The 21,513-nt window shown below is 42.1% G+C and overlaps 2 protein-coding genes across 2 annotated transcripts in view; both read right to left on the bottom strand.

The window, feature by feature from the left end:
• The window catches only part of LOC113017716 (NACHT, LRR and PYD domains-containing protein 12-like), a 1,242,929-nt gene that overhangs the window by 497,489 nt on the left and 723,927 nt on the right, over positions 1–21,513 (bottom strand). The gene's annotated exons all lie outside the window — the stretch shown is intronic.
• LOC113017485 (NACHT, LRR and PYD domains-containing protein 12-like) overlaps positions 1–21,513 on the bottom strand; it is a 255,890-nt gene that overhangs the window by 41,370 nt on the left and 193,007 nt on the right. Inside the window, exon 5 of the mRNA XM_080296787.1 lies at positions 18,863–19,036. Coding sequence (XP_080152913.1) covers positions 18,863–19,036 — 174 coding nt within the window. The remainder of the gene's footprint in view (positions 1–18,862; positions 19,037–21,513) is intronic.

Genomic DNA, 21,513 nt, shown 5'->3' with positions numbered 1-21,513 from the left:
AGATCCTTTTTAAATGACTCCAGCTGTCTGATTTAATGAGACCACGTGTGCTCAAGTTTCCTGCTCTGACTCGGCCTCAGAATGTCTAGAGGCAGAAATCAAGCACACTCAAAGGAAATAAGCGTATCAGTGGGCATGTGCTCAGCACGCAGAGTGGGAGTGACTAAAGGTGCCACTGCAGAGCATCGCAGTTGTTTCGTGTGATTAAGTTGTGTGTTTATGAACCTGTGAGTGTTAGTCCTTTTGGCAGGATGACTCGCATGAAGCTGTTATAATTGTTTGTGCATGTTAAAGTTATGCCTCAGTTCTTTGATACCATGTTGGTAGGATTATTTGGCACTAAGTTAATAGCAGTGGCTGTAATCTCCCGCAGTCATTACATCCAGCGGTATTACAAATAAAGGACTTTTCTATTGTTTAGTTTAACTGTGGCTAGCTTGCCATGTCCGTGCCTTATGATTGGCAATTTGTATGACGTGCTATTTAGGCAATATATGAGCTATAGTGACCCCTTGTGGATATTGTGAGATATTGCTGTGTTGAGTACATTATGTTTTCAATTGTTTTTCTAGTTATTTGTGACTCTACTAATGATAAAATTGCCTGTTTCTGTTTCCAGAAAACCATTGCTCATAGTCCCACATACTATACAATGATAAGTTCAAGTATGGCTGTACCTAATTTGGATTAAGCCTGGCAAGCACTTTGATGTAAACATTTCTTCTGTGGGACTTAAAGACAGTTAACCCAACTCCTGGACTGCTGCAGTCTTCCTGACAGAAAGCTTAGGCCAGGCTTGTATGCCCAGTATATATATTCTATAACGTGTGTAACTACTTCGTTTAGTTGTTTTTGTTTGGATTTAGTTTAGTTGTTTTTCTTTTCAGTGTATTTCAGTGTCAGTAATTTGTGTAGTGCTCACTCACATTTTCAACTGGAAAAGACCTGCAATAGAAACGTATTTAGGAGCAAACAAGTGAATGAAAAGTTTGACATCATTAAGGCCAAACAGCACCTAGTTTTCAACAAAAACACATAACATAAGAGCAGCAGTGACGATGCAGCTGACACAGATGAACCCATTTAAACTGGTCCCAGTGTTTTTAGCCTAACTTGAGTCTTGAACCATTGGGGCAAATGAAAAATTCCAGCAGTTCTTGAAAGCAGCAACTCTGTGCTTTTTTGTGATGTTAGGGACATTATGGTAACTCGAGGCAGAACACCATCCAAATCTTGGTAAATAACACATGAAAGAACAAAACAAACAAACATGGTAAAAAGAAGCCAAACGTGTGATAACATTGTTCCATCACGCTCACTCACTATTCTCTCAACCTTTGCCTTCACGGGGCTGCTGCAACAATGTACCTGGGATTACCGTAATGATGCAAATATTAATGAAAAGTGCAGAGTTGCTGCTCTCAGGAATCATTGGACTTCTTTTAATTGAGGAAATGGATCAGGAGTTACGGTAGTTACAGATGTTTAATACAACCCTAGAAAAGAGCTTTCTGTAGTGCTGTGCGATACGGAAAGATTTTTTATGTCTCCGATACAAGTAAATACAGGGCTGATATGATCTCTACTTTTTAATGTGGATGATGCATCATCAAAATGCCAAATTGTTTACATTTTCATGACCTTTACGTTGTTTTTTAGGGGGCTTCATCCTAATGATTATTAATGAGTTAAAACCGAGGACAGAAATAATAAAAGGATTTAGTTTGTAGCCCATAGTTTAAAAACAGTAATCACACATTATCCCTTTCTTTAACAGCAACACAAAAGGATCATTATATTCCATTAAATCTGAGCCATATTATATTCAGTATATTTATTTTAATTTCAGTAAATGTTTTTATTTAAATGACATGTTTCAGTGAGATAAATGTGTTATTTCAAGGTCGTTGCATCATTTTTACTTTTCGAGTTGGCTAAAATAAGAATTAGCCAGTTGCACTTTAAAGTAATATAACCAACATATCGCCACAGTGATCTACCTGGATATTCTTCAGAGCATGCTTTCTTGCATGTGACAACAAGAGACCTCTCGGTTGTCTGGTGGAGCATTTAGCGCCTCGCTACATGTTTCCAAATCGGCATTTCTTCTCAGTGAAAGCTGTCCTAGAGAAGTAAAGCAAGTTTGTAAGTTTCTCTCTCAATGTTTGTAACGCATTCCCACGTTAAGCTTAACAACCGATATATGGAGCGACTGCCGCGCCTCCTCTCCCCCTCCCTCTCCTGCTGCTACTTCAATCATGAAACTAATCAATGATCAGCTGATCGCAAGTTCCGTCTCTCTTGTTTGTTTCCCACTTTGCGCCAGAAAGAGGAAACCAGCAGATAAACCACAGCAGCACGTTTAAGCTTGATAAGCTGTTGTTAGAATTTATTTAATATTACTTTAATGCCTAATGCTATAAGTAGCTGACAGCTGGTAACTGTGCAGGGGCGGGTCTAGCACGGTTTTGCCAGGGGGCCAGCTGGGGCATTAACAGGGAAAAGGGGGGCACAAAGAAATACTTTTCTTTCTTATTCTCGTTTAAAATGTCTCGCTTTTAATAAATAATTATCTGAATCTTACAACCAAAGTTTTTATCTAACGTAAAATGTATAGAAATCTAATATTGTATATAGTAACTATTAAGTCTAATATATACCCTAGTAAGTTATAGTACTTTTTCCTTTGGGAAGATACCATCTGTGCAGTCTGCAGTTCTGTTGAAGAAAGATGTTGAATCTATTTAATTGTTGTTGAAAAATAATTGATTTCTGTGCATTTTTTTTAAATACATGCATTAAATTAAAGTCGATTATGTCGATTAAGCATCACGAGGCAGAGGGTGGGCGATGGTTCCCTTTAGTTTTTTTTTTGCTGGGAGTTTGCAACCCTATTAGTTAGGTTGTTTAATATTTCTGCTAAGTACTCTTTAAAATACCAGAATAGGGAGGATGGTGCAGGTTTAAGTTTATTAGATTGATCAGTGTTGCTGAACTATGAAATATTTTGGGTGCAGTGTGTTTTTTGCATACAGGTATAACTAAATAACTTTAATGTTTTGTTTTTTAAAACTTGAGTATGAACTTATACAAAATAAAGAAAGATATTAAAAAAACTGTTTTATTGATTATAAAAATACGCTGTATCGGATTCATATCGATACTGGACACAAAAAAGTGGTATCGTGCGTTCTCTAGTCCATACAGGAGAGAACCAGAAACTAAAGAAACTAAATTGCGTGTTTACCTTTATGTTGACATCAGTGTCTGTTTTTTTTATTATTATTATTTCAGCATTTCAGCATCTCAAAATATTTTTTAGATAAAAGCAGTCAAAATATTTTTTTTAACAGATGAATCATTAAAGGATGGCAATTTCTAAAATGGTAACCAAAAGACCCGTGTGTTTTCTCTTTGGAATAATAATAATTATTGCTCATTAATAAGAAAACTATTTCTAATCCAATTCAATTTCCGAACAATCAATAAAATACTTTATGACTAAAATGATGAATAACTGCAGCCCTAGAATAAACACATTTTAGAGAAACTTGTGATTTTTGAGATGATGCAGTTTTAATTTGATAGTTTTTCCCCTTTGGTAACTTTGCTGTCCTCGCCCTGAGTTCCTTAGTTTCACCAGCTAGACAGCGAGATAACGATGCTCCAATAACCAGACTTATTTTCCTTTCTGTGCTGATTTATTGAAGAATGGACTCTGACCATTGCCTTCTCTTTGACCATCGTAAAACTGAAAGTACAAAATACTGTATTAGCTAACTAACATTGTAAACTAGCTTGTTACACTCTTACTGCAAGCTAACAGTAGATTACAGCTCAGTATTCAATACCATCGTTCCCTCGAAGCTGGACAGGAAACTGCAGGATCTAGGACTGAGCAGCTCCCTCTGCAGCTGGATCCTTAACTTCCTGTCTGATAGACGCCAAGTAGTCAGACTGGGCAGCATCAACTCATCCCCCATCACACTGAACACTGGTGCTCCACAGGGGTGTGTACTGAGCCCTCTCCTGTACTCACTCTACACCTATGACTGCACAGCCACTAACAGCTCCAACATCATTGTGAAGTTTGCGGACGACACTACAGTGGTGGGTCTTATCACCAACAGTGATGAGACGGCTTACAGGGAGGAGGTCAGCGCCCTGACCCACTGGTGTCAAGACAACCATCTCACCCTCAACGTCGCAAAGACAAAGGAGTTGATAGTGGACTTCCGGAGGTGCAGAGAAGTACACACCCCCATCACCATCAGCGGCGCTGCTGTGGAGAGTGAGCAGCTTCCGGTTCCTTGGTGTACACCTGGCTGAGGATCTTACGTGGTCAGTACACACAAACAAAACAGTGAAGAAGGCGCAGCAGCGCCTCTTCTTTCTCAGGAGACTGAAAAGATTCGGCATGAGCCCCCGCATCCTCAGGACCTTCTATCACTGTGCCATTGAGAGCATCCTCACTGGATGCATCACCACCTGGTATGGCAACAGCACCGCCTACAACTGCAAAGCTCTCCAGCGAGTAGTGCGGTGTTCTAAACGGATAATTGGAGGTGAGCTTCCCTCCCTCCAAGACATCTACAGGAAGCGCTGCCCGAGGAAAGCGGGGAGGATCATCAAGGACTCCAGTCCCCCCAGCCATCAACTGTTCAGACTACTTCCATCAGGAAGGAGGTTCTGCAGCATCCGGTCCCCAACCAGCAGACTGAGAGACAGCTTCTTCCATGAGGCCATCAGACTGCTGAACACGTCATAGACACCTCAGCTTCACTACTGGAACTTCAACATTATGCACTCCACACTGTATATAAATGCCACTTGTTTTGCACATGTCCAACTACCAACCTCTGTATATTTTATTTATTGTTTACTCTATTTAATTTGTAAAATATGTACACACACACACACACACGCGCGTAGAAAAACATATTTAGTATACACATCCAGTAATGCATGTACTATTATATATTGTACATATATTTATTAGTCTCAGATTTAGCCGTTCTTATATTTTGCTTGTTTTACGTTATTGTATTTTTGCACACCTCTGTTGCTTGTGAAGCTCGCAAACAAGAATTTCACTCACATGTACTGTACCAGTGTACCTGCACATGTGATGTGACAATCAAAGTGATTTGATAACAAGATAAAACTTTCAAATGTACAAATTATCGTACCATTTTTACACAAAACAAAAGATAATAATTATTTTATCGTCACTCATACTTACAGACATATCTTGTCCAAGGCAACAACATTTTAAGGTCCATATCAGCTTAGAACGATAACTTTCCGCCATCTTTGATTTTTTCACCTTCTCATTGTTCCTTTCCCAAAGTAGTCAAACCCATATTACAAAGCAGCCACTAGAGGGAGCTCTAGGGCCGTTTGCAACCATAATATCCAGTTTACCTTATAAAAGGCAGAACAGTAACTATAGTGTTTGCAATAAATGGAGACATTTAAAAACAGAAAGCTATCATCTACTGTGATTCAAGTGTATAAACTAAACCACATAAAATGGCTTAAACTGAATATGGTCACGTTTTATTTTTTGTGTGGCCATTACTGCATTTTAATGGTGTTATAGATGCTGTCGAGGCTAAGCCTACATTTAAAGCCACTGAGCTGTTTGTTGGCAGGTTAATGCAATGTCACTGGTATGAATAAACGTATTAAACTTAGTTCAATAACTGAAACCATACTTATCTTGTCCTTTAGATTCTTTATTCCAACACAATTTAACATAACAGCGCAGCGGTCACAATCTGTTTGGTCCTTCCCAACAACAGCACACCTGCTGCTAATGACCTATCTACCTTAAATAGACACACCATATGTAACACAAAAGGTGACCCCTAGTGGCATACATGAGGTACCCACACAAAAATGGCTCCTACAGATACTGAGCACAAATATGAGTACAGAGAATTTCCAGCAAGCTTTTAATACTGTCACAAAAAGGTCTAGAGGGATTTATCAGCATCATCCTGTCAAACTGGTTTTATGGTGGTTTTGATGAGAACAGATTATAGCTTGATCAAGAAGACCAACCGTCGAAGTCCTGTTGGGAAACCTTTGCACTTTTTCAAGGTGTGAGTATCATCAAGTGTAGCAGTGATGTCCTCATTGGTCGTTGACACAGTTGACAACTTGTTTGAGGGATGAAATTGTGGCGTTTTGGTCAGAAAGTTTATACTTGTAAATCAGACTGCAGAAATATTTCTGAAAATGTAGTGGTTTGTTTGTTTGTGGTTTGTTTGTTTGTGGTTTGTTTGTTTGTGGTTTGTTTGTTTGTGGTTTGTTTGTTCATGTTTTTTGTTTGTTTTTATTTCAAATATCTTATAACAAGATGAAACTACAATTGTAAACGCAATTTGGTTTTTTGGTTTTTTCTCAAACTTAAGTAACTGAAACCTTTCATTGAACTACAGCAGAAACAGATTGGAAATGCCAAGTTATTCTAACACTAGTGGACTTGTTAAACAAAACATTTGTTTCACTTCTTTCTCAACATGCAGCACCATTAAGAACAGTGGACCAGCATAGTTGGTCTGCATGAGCACACTTACTGCAACAGTTGTACATGCTGAAACTGGTTGCTGGCAGCTGATGTGAAGAAATGTCTGGACACATCAAAAGTTTTCTTTTTCATTTTTTCCCTCCCTTGGATAACATACACATGGCAAATAAAAACATGTAACTAGGGTGACGTGAAGTGTGTATCATCAGATTTAACTCAAATATAATGAGGCTGTCCATCTGTGAAGTAATTGTTCCTTCAAAAACCACTGTGACAACAGATTTTATTTCATTCATTTGATGGTTTTCTATTCTGTATACTGGAACTTTTTAATAGCCCCCCTGTCCACACATCCTTGACATGAGACTTTCTGCAGAGTTGCACATGATGAATGCACACAAAACTTAAAGTGTTGCTGTCATATTTTTTTGGATGTGGTTTGTTGTCATAATCAAGAACGTGTCTTATTTTTTTATTTGTTTTGTTGCTGATCGGCCATTGGACTGCTGAGCCTGCAGTGAACAGCCAGTCACTGACTCTTGATGCTAGAGCAAGGACAACTGAGCTCTCTCTCTCTCTCTCTCTCTCTCTCTCTCTCTCTCTCTCTCTCTCTCTCTCTCTCTTTTAAATAAATAATACGTTCGAGCTGTTTATGTTTTTGACTTGTTATGGACTCTGACTGGCAATGGGAGGGCTGGCGGACTCATATTATGGAGGTGGAGGGTAGACACATTTTGTGTGCAAGAGACCACATACTACAGTGGTGATTGACACAGACTTCAATGGACATTTAGGTGAAGGGAACAGAGGTTATGAGGTGTTGGGTAGGTGTGGTGTTTAGGAGAGAAATCTAGAAAGACAGATGTGGGGCAGATTTTCCAAGTGGAAATGGCCGTGGTGCACACATACTTCAAGAACAGGGAGGAACTTGTAGAAATATATGAAAGTGGAGGAAGCTGCACACAGGGCAACTAAATATTATGCAGAAGGTGAAATCAAAAAGACAGGAGACAAGGAGGTGTCAGGGAGAATGCAGCTATGCAGCATCAAATGGTAGTTTGAAGGATGAGTTTGGACATCAAGAAGAGGAAGTGAGTGAAGGCAGAGACATGCAGGAGTATAAACAGGCTCTGGGTAGTAGGGAAGACTTACCAGATGGCTGGGATAGTACAGCTTTATTGAGATAAACTGCCAAGAAGGGGTTTGACGTCTTCTCTGCACAGAAGAAAGGGAAAAAAGAAAAGTGATTTTGAAAGTATTTGAAGGAAGAGATTTACAAAGAAAAAGAAGTGTAGTTAGTGAAATGAAGAAAATAGACCAAGAAACTGGGAGGCTAGGCATGTAGCAGAAAGAGGTGACAAAGGAAAAGGCTCAGTGCCACGTATGTGAAGCTGGACCCCAAGGAAATGAGGGAATGAGACTTGCTAGGCAGAGAGTGAGTTTGAATGGATGTTCAAACCCAAAAAAAAAAGATATATTCACATAACATAGATTGAAAGAAGCTGCAGGTGGCACAGCAGCTTTAATGTCTTCCAGACAGGAAGTTTTGGAAAGAAATATCATCATTTCCCAGATTTTACTATCTTAGTGTTCTGTAACAAAATCACTGTTGTGCGCATGATGTTAGAGATGATGATGATTACAAACAAACTTAATGTGCTAGTCGTGCTTTTCTTGAGGGATTTGTCCTTCCACCAGTTTTCATGTCATTGGAATCATTTGTATTCACTGATTCTGGCACTTATTTCATCAAACCAAACTCCAAGTAAATACTTTCGGCTTTTTGGTTTTGTCAAACGAACTAATGTAAAGAATGCCTGGCTGTGCACTACACCACGCAGTGGGAATTTGTCTTCTCCAGTTAAATTCAGGATTAACTTGCTTTATAACACAGACCTCAAAAGTAACCGTTATAACCCCAAACACAAGAAAATGTGATCTACAGCACAGTGAGAACTGGCAACGCTTATCTGGAGGGGTCAGAGTGAATGAACTGGACACCTGTAGAAGCAGGATTTGATTTCCACTGATTTCCTTTCTGATCCGATACCAAGTAAAATTCAGGGTGGTATCGACGATACTGATCTGATACGATACTCTGAACAAAAACTTATTTTTTTTACTCTATCTTTTATTTTATCTCAAATTATAGCGTCGTAATGATCACAGGACATCAGATTACTTGTTCTTATCACTTAATGATGCAGAATTATCATATAGAAATGAAAAACCTGAAGTTGTGGCTATTTGTTGCCTGCCTGCAGCATTAAAGGACTCCGTGAGAGACGTCTGTCTCGCCCTGGCAGCACCTCTCCCTCTCCTCCTCTTCAGTTCACCTCAACATACGCTCGTCATATTCTGTGATATGATTCACTCTGAGGTGTTTGACCAGGTCAGCGGTGTTACCACAACACCTCACATTCTTGCCACATGTATGGCAAACCACGTCTCAGCTGTTCGTGGAGGTAAAATACGTCTGCACATGACTCTGTTTACGCTCAGCCATTGTTGTGAGTGTGCACGCCAAGGGGCCGGACACAATGACGGGTATCGGAGGAATCGATATTTCAGTATCGATCCGCACATCACTAGTTGAGATACGTTTTAAACTGGTCCAAAAAACAAATGCATATTTTCCCGAACCACTGTTCCTTGACTAAGGTGGATAACGTGATGAGGTCAAGGAAGGGTGTGACGGAGATTTGATTGAAAAACTTTGTCGTCCGTTAAAGTTTCACGTTGGCTTTTTCATCTTGAAAGCCCTCTCTGCTCGTGTCCAACCCGTGTGAACAATCATAGATGTGAGAAATGTAAACAAACCGTCCACAGAACGCTGATCAGGTTATTTTAAGCGCAAGAAAACAAAAACGTTGCGCTCACCGTCGGCGTCACGGACGAGGCCTGGGGGTCCGGGCCCGTCCACAAAGGTCATTGTAACACAAATCATACGATTGCTAATGAAAATGCTATAAAGCTACATCGCAGATAAGTCTCTGGAGTAACAATCAAGGCCATGTTAGTTATTTGATGAATAGTATCTGTGCCACTCATGGCGCATGACTGAGGAGGACGTTGACCTCTGCAAGTCAGGAAAGTCTGCTACTCATTGTATAAATATGAGATGTTTTTCAAAAACCAGCCAGCCATCATCTCGGGAGGCTGACTCCAAAGTACCATCTCACTTCAAACTTGCAAAACAAGTCGAGTCGATGCGAGCGCACTGCTTGTTTCTAGTTAGTCTTTAAGGATGACAGCATTAGTCTGCTCCTTTGTATGAAAGAAAGTGAGTCGAGTCCATGTGGTCTGGCACCCACCCACATTTCTCTGCTAGTGATCCATGAGGACTCCACCTTGTTGCCAGTTCTCTTGTGTGGAAGCTTCAGGAAATGACAGCTTCACTCTGACGTGTGTGAGCTGTGTGAGGTCTGTGGTTAGAAGTTTACAGTGTTTGCTCGTTGTGTCGTCTGTAATATGCTCTATGGCTTTAAAAAAATGGCCACATGTTTCTGTAGCTGAATTTGTCCATCTCTGACCTTCTGAGACTGTATTTTCAAACAGGGACGTTCTGACTTTTCTTCACCTTGTACTTCATTCTGCAAATGTTTTATACTCTATTAGAGTTATTACATTATTCTGTTATGCTATAAAACCAACCCCCATATAAGATCGTACTTAAGAAATACATTTAAAAAACCTTCCTGTGCAAATAACCCAAGTTATCTAGAAGAAATAAAAACTGCACCGCAAACCAAACTCAGGTGTTCGACCTGTTGAGCTCGGGAAACTAACTGGTGTTTCATTTTAGTGAGTGCTTTGTTAGATTCCTTCATTTGAACCAAATGAAGTTGATTAAAGTTGATGCACTGATGTGTTTGAAGTGTTTTGTTAGTTGCGATGGATCTCCTGCTGTCTTTTTTCCTCATTATTAAAAGAGGATTTCTTTGAATTTCAAACATCCATTTCCTGTTTATCTGGTCCCGGGTCACAGGTGCAGCAGTCTAAGCAGAGAATCCCAGACCTCCCTAAACAACCACTTCCTCCAGCATATCCAGGACAATACTGAGGCATTCCCAGGCCTGCTGAGAGATATAACCTCTCTAGTGTGTCCTGGGTCTGCCCTGGAGACTCCTCCTCATGGGACATGCCCCAAACACCTCACCCAGGATATTTTTAATTAAAACATCACAAATAAGTCGTCAGGTCTGATGGTCACATTTGTGAGATTCAACCACCATAAAGCAGAGATCACACAGGACACACTGTGTAACCCTCAGCTCAGGTGTGTTCAGGACATTTGCTTGGAAGAAGCCGTCTGTGGATAAATCCTGCTCTCCACCTCAGCTGTCAGGTTTATCCAGAGAGCGGCCGTCCTGACTTCCAGCAGCCCCACAGTCCTCGTTTCTAATAAACTGGCATCACTGAAATGAACTGTCTGCCTCGCTGTTCAATAATCTGCTCTTTGCCAATTTCCCAGCAGAAGCTTCCACTCATATCAGCATTTTTCTGTGATTCTCACATGAACTAAACATAAAAAGCTGAAGCCAACCTCAGAGTTCCCCGTAGTGAGGAAGAGTTTCCTCTGAGCCACAGCTGAGTTTGATGCGTCCACAAAGGAAGACTGACGGGAGGACAGACTCTGGGAGAAAGGCAGATATTAAAAGATATGAATACAAAGTACGGTGCAACAAACAGGACAGCAGATTATGAAGAGCGGTTAGACCTTCATGTGTCAGTCATTGAAATGTGATCAAAGTTACCTGTTTGACATCCTGATAGAAGAAAATCAGCTTCTTGGATCCGTTTGCAGCAAAGAATTCATGGATCAGACTGAACTGGAAGAATCAGACATTAATGACTCAAAGGTTCAACTCTGAGGAAGGATCACGTCTCTGAACTTACTCTGTCATCAGAGACGATGGCGTCTTCCACCGCCGCCTCCTCCAGGCTGCCGGCGTCGGCCAGCCTGCTCATCAGGTATTTATGTCGGGCATCCAGAGCTGCCCGCCGTTCCTCCTTCACGGCTCTCGCCTGTTTGGCTACTTCTCTCCTCGCCTCATTGGACAGCAGCATCGTCCTTTTACCAGACACCTGGAGAAACATCAGCTCAGTCTACAGACGCAGAGACCAGTGAGAGCTTGGCCCAAACATCTGCAGGTTTCTGAGGACCACGTTTGACCCTGACTGGAGGCATCGATTCTGAGTGTGACTGCCTAAACTGAGCTACTGTCCCCCCTCCACTGAGACGTTGTCCTGTGATGTGTCATGGGGGGAAGTGTTCCTCACGGTTGGACTCGTGAGAAGTTCAGTCAGTTTATTCAAACTTTAAAAAGACGCATTTTCAGTCTCTGGATTTCAGCAGAAACAAATGTGAACACAGCACTTTTTGATTGAGTATAAAAGGATGAAAGAGTCAGTGATTAGTAACATTGTTGCTGACTGATGCTGTTGTAGAGCTGTCTTTGGATCCTCACCTTCCTGGAAGCCTTCCCTGGATTGCTCATATATCATTAACTTGTTTGTGTTCAGTAGAATCAGGTGTTGTGGATGCAGGTCGTAGCTGTGTGAGGCCTGTACAGTCAGCGCTGTGTGAGCGCTGTGTAACGTTAGCTTAGACTTCTTTCTGTTGTTATCATCCTTCAGGTTAATGTTGTTTTCATTATGCATCACAGGAAGTGTGGGTGGCTGTTAGCCTCACAGCTCATGGAGAGTTGCTGCTGCTCTGCCTCCTTTTTGATGTTTCTGCTCTTTGTGGCTTTGTGTTACTTTGTGTCGTGTCTGAAACAAAGTGAGTCCATGTTACTAACTGTAGTCGGCTCTCTGTCTCGTGCACAGCTGACTGTTGTCTGAATGAAAGTGTTTTTGTACTTTGTGTAATCTGTTGGGTCTTTGAGCCCTTTTTAAACAGCATATGAGCCATATGTATGTGTGTATATGAAAGGTTGTTTGTAATACATCAAATTGTTGCTTATTCTAGAGCTGCTGCTGTGCCTGATTGGTCTACTCGCTCGAAACTGAAGGTTGACTTGATTCTTTTGGTTTTTTACATTTTGTCAATAAACCAACTTCTTTATGATTTGAACGGCGTCTCTGACGTGTCACAGGCCTGTCAGCTTTCTTGGTGATTGGTATAGATTTGAGCTTCATGCTCTGGCTGTTGTTGGGTTTTCCTCTTTCATATTAAAGCTTTTGTCCTACATTTGGCTCTAAAGTCTAATTCTAATCCCAGCACTGTGTCTGGGTGTGTGATGCTTGTTTTCCTGCTCTTTCTCATGAAACAGTCACAACATTCTCAGTCCAACTTTCACTCTTTGCTGCGTTTGCTGCAGCTGCAGTGAACATGGTGCCGTTTGCCTTTAAGAAAGTTGTGCACAAAGGCTTTTTCTCTAGCAGACAGCTGTGTGGCTAAAAGTCAGATCATTTTTTATCACCTCAGTCACACTGGACTGAAACAAGAGTGAAACTAGGAAGAATCAGAGTTTGTCCAGTGACTGCACTGATTTTCTTCATATTCACAAACTGATTCTAAGTAGTTGCATCAGCTAATCACCCGGACACTGAGCGTCCAACACGCTCCCTGAAGGGAAACGATTACATCCTCCAAACAATCACAATCTGTCTCTGAATGACTGGAATTATTCTCTGATTTGTGAATAACTGGAGTTTATCAATGCAGACACGTTGCCAACATGATGAAGTCAGTCTGAGTCGCATCTCTTTGGCTAACTTAACTCAAGTGGTTGCCGACTATTCTGGTTCTATTCCCATATAACAGCAGGGTTGCTGAGCACCTCTGTCACTCTGCACTTATGTTCCCAGTTCTCTTTTGTGGAGGAATTTTCCAGGAATTCCTGGGACCAGCTTTCCATGAGAGACCCGATCAGGAGCGACTGTCCTGGACACTCCCAGCATCACAGGGACTCACAAACCCGTCTACCACAGTGAGAAGACTGATGGTCACAGGCCCACATGTAGCTTTAGATCACACGTGTGCACTTCCTGTGGTCACTGCTGTAACTCTAGACTCACCGAGGGGCCAGTGGTTGGTGAGGCAGCAGCAGCTGAAGTCATGTGACTAATGGCTCTCAGCTTCTGTCCTCCTATTCGCCGGTGTCCTTCACCTGTCACACCTGGTCAAGAAAGAGTGAGAATGTTCAGAGCTTTAATGGAAAAGAATATTATTACATATAAAAGGCCTCTAACAAGTATTGTAGTGTTAATCAGGATGAAGTCCATCATGAAGACTTCAGAGTGCTTCAGACAGTCGGTGTTTCATCCACAGAGCCTCCAGTCTGCATATCAAAGTATCCTGAGGAATGACAGTGAACCCCGAGTTCCCCTCATTACATTCATGTGTGTGACTGTGAGGAAAAGGTGATTGTATGAACGTGTGTGAGCGAGTGAATGAGGCTTGTATCAGAGTGGAGATAATGTCAGCGGCACAAGCTGGACGCTGCAGGTGTCACATGTGAATCTGTGCATCAGTGTCTGCACCTTTGTGGAGGTGAAGCTCAGGAGGTTTGGATTTGTTCAAAGCTCTGTCTGCTCCATCTTTCTTTCCCTCAGGCCTCTCCAGATCAGGAAGGAGGTCCTGTTCTCCTTCTCCCTCCTGGATTTCTGGATCCAGGGAAGGATCAAAGTCTCTCAGCCCAGCATCAGAGCTTCTGGCTGGGGGAGGACTGGAAGTTTCAGCTGGAGGCTGAGAGCCTGGATCTGCCATCTGAGTCACAATTCAAATATTCTCAGTAATCTCAAAAAGCAACAGAAAGGTGCCATTTTCATGAGCAGTGGGTTATCCAGCAGTTTGATTCATGTCAGCAGCATTTAGTTTGTAACTGCTGACTCACCTCTGGCTGTGTCCTGCTCTCAGGGTCACAGTGGACACTGTACCTTTGACCGAAGCTGCAAAGACAGTCAGCAGGGGTCTGGATGCATTCAGCACCACGTCCTTGTTGGGCAGACACCTTCAGTGACAGGACAGACAGTCCAAAGTAAGGAGACGTGGGACACAGTGAAGACACAGAAACAGAAACCAGAACTATAATCACAAAACAAACTCAGAAACATAAAGAGTGAATCAGCTGATTCAGTGTTTGTGACAAAAACATGGATCCTGGTTAATAACTTTTATTTGTTTGTTTCTGTATTATTTTGTGTATCGTTCTTATGAGCTGTTGTTTTGTCAGTGAAATATTATTTCATTGTTTTAAGCTTTTTGTTGACTTTGAAGTGCTTAAGTTGATATTTTTGAACATTTAATTTGTTCGATTATTGTCGAGTCGATAAAACTGTCAAACGCACAGCTGCTTCCAGCACGGCCGGAGGAGAGGTGGCCGAGCAGACGCACAACACACACAGCTCACAGGTTTGCATTTCTAGATATTGCAGATGTTGCAGAAATTGAGAGTAAAGAACTCAGAGATCCAGCGCTGTCTCCTGCCCCTTATTTATACACCACAACACAACGACAGGCGTAACTCACACAAACGGGTAACATGAGGCTCAGATGCTTTGGACGTGTTCACATATACTGGACACAGAATGATGAAGATGGAGCTGCAGGAAGGAGGAAAAGAGGAAAAACACAGAAAAGATTCACAGATGTGGTGAAAAAGGACACGGCAGCTTCTGTTTGTTAGTTTGGTTTTTCTTTATTTGGTAAAGATTCAGAAATAAAGAGAAGATCACATGTTTGAATATTATATTAACGTTCTGTAATTACAACAAGTTGTAAAATCTTTCCAGAGTGAGACAGAGACTGTGCAGAGACTGTAGAAGGACAGAGCAGCAGCGGAGCAGTCCAGATACACTGATGATCCTCTGTCAGATCCAGAGGGACACACAGGGCTGATGCTGGACTCTACATTGTGTCTGACAGTGGAGCTGTTCTCAGAGCAGTTCACTCTGCAGCACTGACAGTCATCTGCACTTCATTCCTCTGTCAGTCACTGCTGGATGAAGCTCTCCTCTCCACCTCCCAGTAACATGGCCCAGTCAGAGCGTCTCTACACACAAGCTGCTGCTGCTTCAACCTCTCTGGATCATCAGGACACAGCTGCTCCTCTCTCAGCACACACACCGTCCTGTTTACCATCATCGCCTCCACCTGCAGAGAGAAGGAGGAAGAGCAGAGGAGATAAACGAGTGTTTCCAGAGACTCTTCATCAGCTGTCAGTCAGTGATGCAGCACATCCAGTATAAAGAGCAGCAGGGACGTCAGTGCTGGGACTGTACTAGGACTCATTGTTGCTTCACTTTTTCTAATCTTTGGATTTTTATTGAAGTTGCTGAAAATGTTTTTCCCTCCTAGTTTGAGTTTGGACTTTCATTCATTAGAAGAACCTTGGTGTGTCCACTCTGAGCTCTGTAGGAACCCCAACAACAAGCCCAACAATCCAGATGGACGGTTCCAGCTGTTAACTGGAGGAATTCCATCCAAACATCTGCTCTCACTAAATTCTTCCTCACCTACAGACTGTGTTCTTCACTGCTTTAAACTTGGAAATCAATGCAGTCATTGGTCTGCGTGCTGCTTTGTTCAGAGAGCTGATTGGCTGTTGACAGTGTTTGATCAGAGCGTGTCAGCCGTTACTATGGTGACCATAAGGGTGAGAAACAGGAAGTGTTTGTGTCCAATCCTGAAGCCTGTCACCGTTCTCCTCTCACAGCTTCACTGAGAAGCTGCAGCTTTACAGGAAACACTGGATCTTTGTTTCATACTGACTGTGTTTAGTACAATACTGCTGACAGCACCACCCACTCACTCCATCACTGTACTGACCACAGAGTCTCCAGTCTGTAGTCTGGACTCTTCTTAAGATCAGACAGCTGCTTCACATCTGGATCCTTCGGGTTGTTGAAGCTCAGGACCAGCATTCTCAGATGGGAGGGGTTGGACTTCAGTGCTGCTGCCAGATAATCACAGCTGATCTTTGACAAACCACAGTCCTTCAATCTGTATAAAGAATGAAAGATGTAAGTTTATTAGACAAAGTGCTTGAAATCATTCAGTGTTTCATCATCTGTTCAGAGCTGAAGAAGGTTCAGAATGTAGAAGTTTAGAAAATGGAAACTCCAAACAGCTGAAGCCAACAGGAAGCAGCTTCAAACAGGAAACTGTGCAGAGTTTCAGACTATATGTCCTGATGCAGCCAGTTGGATTTTGGAGATTTGAATCTCTGTTCTGTGACTAAGTCCTTGAATCATTTCTTCCAGTTGGTCCAACAAGACAGACTAAGTATTGGACATGTGTTGTGGCTCCATCAGGGGAGCTTCTAAATGTGATGTGATGGCCCCTCTGGGTCTGTCAGGTCACAGCACTGAAGAGAGCTCAAACTGGGCACACAGTTGTTCCAGTCTGGACCAAAGACTCTATACTGGGACTGAGGGACTGCTTTGACTGCACCCACTGGGACTTTTTAAAGGCTCATGTTCTCACTTAGATCATCGATTTCTACTGACATTTCTTTCTGGGAAAAATGGGGATTACTTTGGAAACAGGAAGTATTTTCCCCAATAAGCAGCCCTGGATTAGTAAATCACTCCAACATGTTCTCAGGCAGAAGAAGCTGTCTTGTTATGAGGGAGAGAAGAAAAAGATTGAGGCACAGAAACCTGTTGAAAGAGAGATAAAGCAGCTAAAATCAGGTGTAAAAGTAAAGCAGAGGATGAGCTGAATAAAGGACACTCAAGGCTGGCTTGGAAAGGAATGAAGTCCATGGTGGGGATGCAGAACAAGGAGCAAAGATGAATGTGATGCTGAATCAGCAGAAGACTTGGACTCATTTGATTCCAGCTTTGATATCATTGATTTCAATGAAGAGCTTTGTGATTGTAGCAAAGGGCTGGTAGCTCTGAGAGTCCCACTGATGAGGTGTTTGTGTGGAAATCTCTTAGTGGGACCAAAGAGAGAAAAAGCCCTGGTCCTGATGCTGTGGGAGGGAAATGATTGAAGTGTGCTGTGAGGAACTGACTGGGAGATTTTCACACATTTTCCAGTCCTCCTGGGAACAACAGGAAGTTCCCAGCATATGGAAACAAAGGTTAAGTGTCCTATGGCACTCAGTGATGATGGTGCTGTGGCCCCACCACCTCCACCTCTTTGTAAAGGAACTAACTGTAATCTGAAGCTTCAAATGGAACTAAGACTTCCTCCACTAGGTGGCAGTGTCTGATGAGAAAGTGTTAGTGGAGCTGGCCTGGAGTCAGAAACAGGAAGATGCAGGATTTGGGCTGAAATGGGCAAAAGTGGTTAGCACTAGTGCCTTAGAGCAAGAAGGTTGTAGGTTGAAGCTTGTTGGTCAGCTGGGCCTTTCTGTGGAGGTTGGATGTTCTCCCACAGTCCAATGAAATGCTGCTTAGGTTCATTGGTGCTTCTACATTGGCTGTAGGTGTGGATGTGAGGGAGTGCTTCTCTGTCGCTCTCTGTTGGCCCTGTGATGGACTGCTCACCTGTGCAGGTGGACCACGCCTCTTGCCCTATGACAGCTAGGGCACAGGCTGCAGCCCTGTGAGCCTAAGCTGAATAAACAGTTAGCAAAAATTATCCATAGATGGCCTGAAATCCCCCAGTTAGCAGTTTGGTAGATAGCTATGACATGCTAATCCCATCCAGCAGCTGTATTCTACCTGTAAGCTGATCCCTGCTGAGCCAAAGCACTTTTTCATATACAAATTACAACCTTTAATAGAAACCTATTGGTCAGCATCTTATTAGCCTGCTGTTAGCTTCATTCCACAGAAAACTGAGAGAAACTAACAGAGTTGATAAAGAATAAAGAGAAATGTGCTGATTTAAAGCCTTTGAAGTGCTTCAGATGATCTCTGTCCACTTCTGTCCACTCATTCATTCATGTAAGCTTTCTAATGCAGCTTTGATCTTCACAGTCTGCTTGATGAAACTCATTCTAACCCTGAATGTCAGAGTGTTCCTCCTTCTCTTTCCCATCATTCATGCTGGCAGTGGAGGAGATTTGGATGTTGGACTGTGTTTTGGATGATGTGTGTATGTTTGTGTTGGACTGCTGTCTGTAAAGCAAACGCACATTTTGCTTTGGATTTCAGTGTCAGACAGACTTTAAGGTGCAATGAAGAGTTTGAGAGTTTCACAGTGAATTTTCCAGTGGAGGATTTTTCTTCTTCTTTGAAGGTTTGAAATGTGAACATTGTTCTGCTGCAGTCAATGGACTAAACCAGAGAAGAAGAAAACAGACTTTACCATGAAGATCCTCAGTGTGGATCAGTATAATATCAGCCTGATGTCTGCAGTTTAGTGTCAGCACAACTTTCACATCATATTCATCTCAGCACAACTAAAACATGCTGACTGACCTCAGAGTTTCAAGTTTACATCCTGGACTCTCCAGGAAACCACACAGATGCTTCACTCCTGGATCCTGCAGGTAGTTGTAGCTCAGGTTCAGCTCTCTCAGATGGGAGGGGTTGGACTTCAGTGCTGCTGCCAGATAATCACAGCTGATCTCTGACAAACCACAGCTCCACAATCTGTATAAAGAATGAAAGATGTAAGTTTATTAGACAAAGTGCTTGAAATCATTCAGTGTTTCATCATCTGTTCAGAGCTGAAGAAGGTTCAGAATGTAGAAGTTTAGAAAATGGAAACTCCAAACAGCTGAAGCCAACAGGAAGCAGCTTCAAACAAACACAACAAGAGAAAAAACTCTGAATGTTTCACATTAAAGTTGAACATTTCTCATAAAAACAGGACAAAGTCTTGAAAAAGTCGTGTTTTTCCTTCCAGGAACCACATGGCTTCACTTTTAAAGGTGAAGTGTGACAGAAATGGACATATTTGAAGTCCAACACCTTTTTCCAGTCACATTATTAAAGCAGACAAACTACAAGCTCATTTTCATTCCAACAAGTCATCTTCTGACCTGGACTAACAACACTGGTCTCTATGTGCAGCTGGCTGTGAGACCAGTGCTCAGGGAGCGTCTACAAAGTGCAACACTGAAAGAACATCACACACTCATTTGCTTCCAGCACTTTCACACAAACATCTACTGTCATTATTGTCACCAAACTCTGTGGATCCTTTATTGCAAATTCAAATGGGATCAAATGGTCAGACAAAAGAGGGTTATGAGGAAATATGATGAAATGTTGTGTATTAGCAGCAAGTTAATGAATCATTTTCCTCAGAAACCAAACAAAATGATTGACAAACATGTTTTTACAAACTCAGTGTTGGACTTGGATCAGCAGGATAAGCTGATGTTTAAAGGCATTCGAGTCTCGCTGTATGAGAGTCCAGTTCTTACTCAATATTTATGGATGATGTTCTTTCAGTGTTGCACTTTGTAGACGCTCCCTGAGCCTCACAGCCAGCTGCACATGGACCAGCTGACATTACCCAGCATTAGAGGCGGCTGTAAAAAATTCATGTTCCCATTTAAATGGTTTTAATTTGAATAAAACGATGTTGATTCATTCAATCCTGAATCGATGTTTAATATAAATGTATTTTGCCAGAATCTCAGGTTAAAGCTCACAAACTATTTCAACAAGCAGCAAACAGATAAAACAGTAAATGAGAGCAGCTAAACACACAAAGATGGAAACACAGAGCGTGGATCGTTCACTCGACGGCACGTACACGGACACGCCGTCGGGGCTGAAAGTGGACAGCTCACAGATCCTGAAGCTGCAGGTTTCATCTGTCTCCAACCAAAACTGAGTGAAGCAGCAGCAAAAGAAGATCCAAACTCTGCTTCACGTTTGATAAATATGCTCATGAATTCTCTCTGACTTTGGCTGTTCCTGCCTGCACAGCTCTCTCTCTCTCAGTGTACTCCAAGAACAGCTTCAAACATCTGTTTCTGCATCATTCACTGTTTATTAGCCACCAGTCTGCTGTTGTGTTCAGTGCTGTCGGCCTCTGACAGTAAAGCCTCATTTCTGCTGTTCCATGGAAACTTTTTAAAATGATGACAGATTACAAACTCTCAGCTGTGTCTGTAATCAAACCTCTGTAACTTTGCTTCACTTCAGCAGCATCAGCTCATGTTCACATGTTGCTTCATGGTTTGCTTCAGTTTTTGATCGACTGCAGAATATTTTGAAGGTTATCTGCTATAAAAAGCCAGAAGAGGAAAATCTGCTTCATGTGTTTCTGTTTGATCCTCAGTGACTTTGACACAAAGGCCTCTGCTGTGATGATCACACCTCTGATCAAGTCTCACAGTGTCACAACTGATAAATGATCAGAGTTAGAATATTTCTGACTGTCTGCTGTGTGCCGTGACCTTTGACCTGCTAAAGACAGTCAGCTGTGGATTATTCATTGTTGTGTCTGATACTTAGAACTGTGAGGAAGAAGCTACACAGTTAATCAGGGTCCCCTCTCTCTGAATCAGGAAAGGTGGGCAGGCCGCGTGTGGGCCGCGGGCCATACGTTGAGTATCACTGTTTGAAATGTGAACATTGTTCTGCTGCAGTCAATGGACTAAACCAGAGAAGAAGAAAACAGACTTTACCATGAAGATCCTCAGTGTGGATCAGTATAATATCAGCCTGATGTTTGCAGTTTAGTGTCAGCACAACTTTCACATCATATTCATCTCAGCACAACTAAAACATGCTGACTGACCTCAGAGTTTCAAGTTTACATCCTGGACTCTCCAGGAAACCACACAGATGCTTCACTCCTGGATCCTGCAGCTTGTTGTTGGAGCTCAGGTCCAGCTGTCTCAGATGGGAGGGGTTGGACTTCAGTGCTGCTGCCAGATAATCACAGCTGATTTCTGACAAACCACAGTCCTTCAATCTGTATAAAGAATGAAAGATGTAAGTTTATTAGACAAAGAGCTTGAAATCATTCAGTGTTTCATCATCTGTTCAGAGCTGAAGAAGGTTCAGAATGTAGAAGTTTAGAAAATGGAAACTCCAAACAGCTGAAGCCAACAGGAAGCAGCTTCAAACAAACACAACAAGAGAAAAAACTCTGAATGTTTCACATT

Source organism: Astatotilapia calliptera, chromosome 23, assembly GCF_964374335.1.
Source record: "Astatotilapia calliptera chromosome 23, fAstCal68.1, whole genome shotgun sequence".
In the NCBI taxonomy this organism is placed as follows: domain Eukaryota; kingdom Metazoa; phylum Chordata; class Actinopteri; order Cichliformes; family Cichlidae; genus Astatotilapia; species Astatotilapia calliptera.
This window is presented reverse-complemented; position numbering and strand designations above follow the sequence as displayed.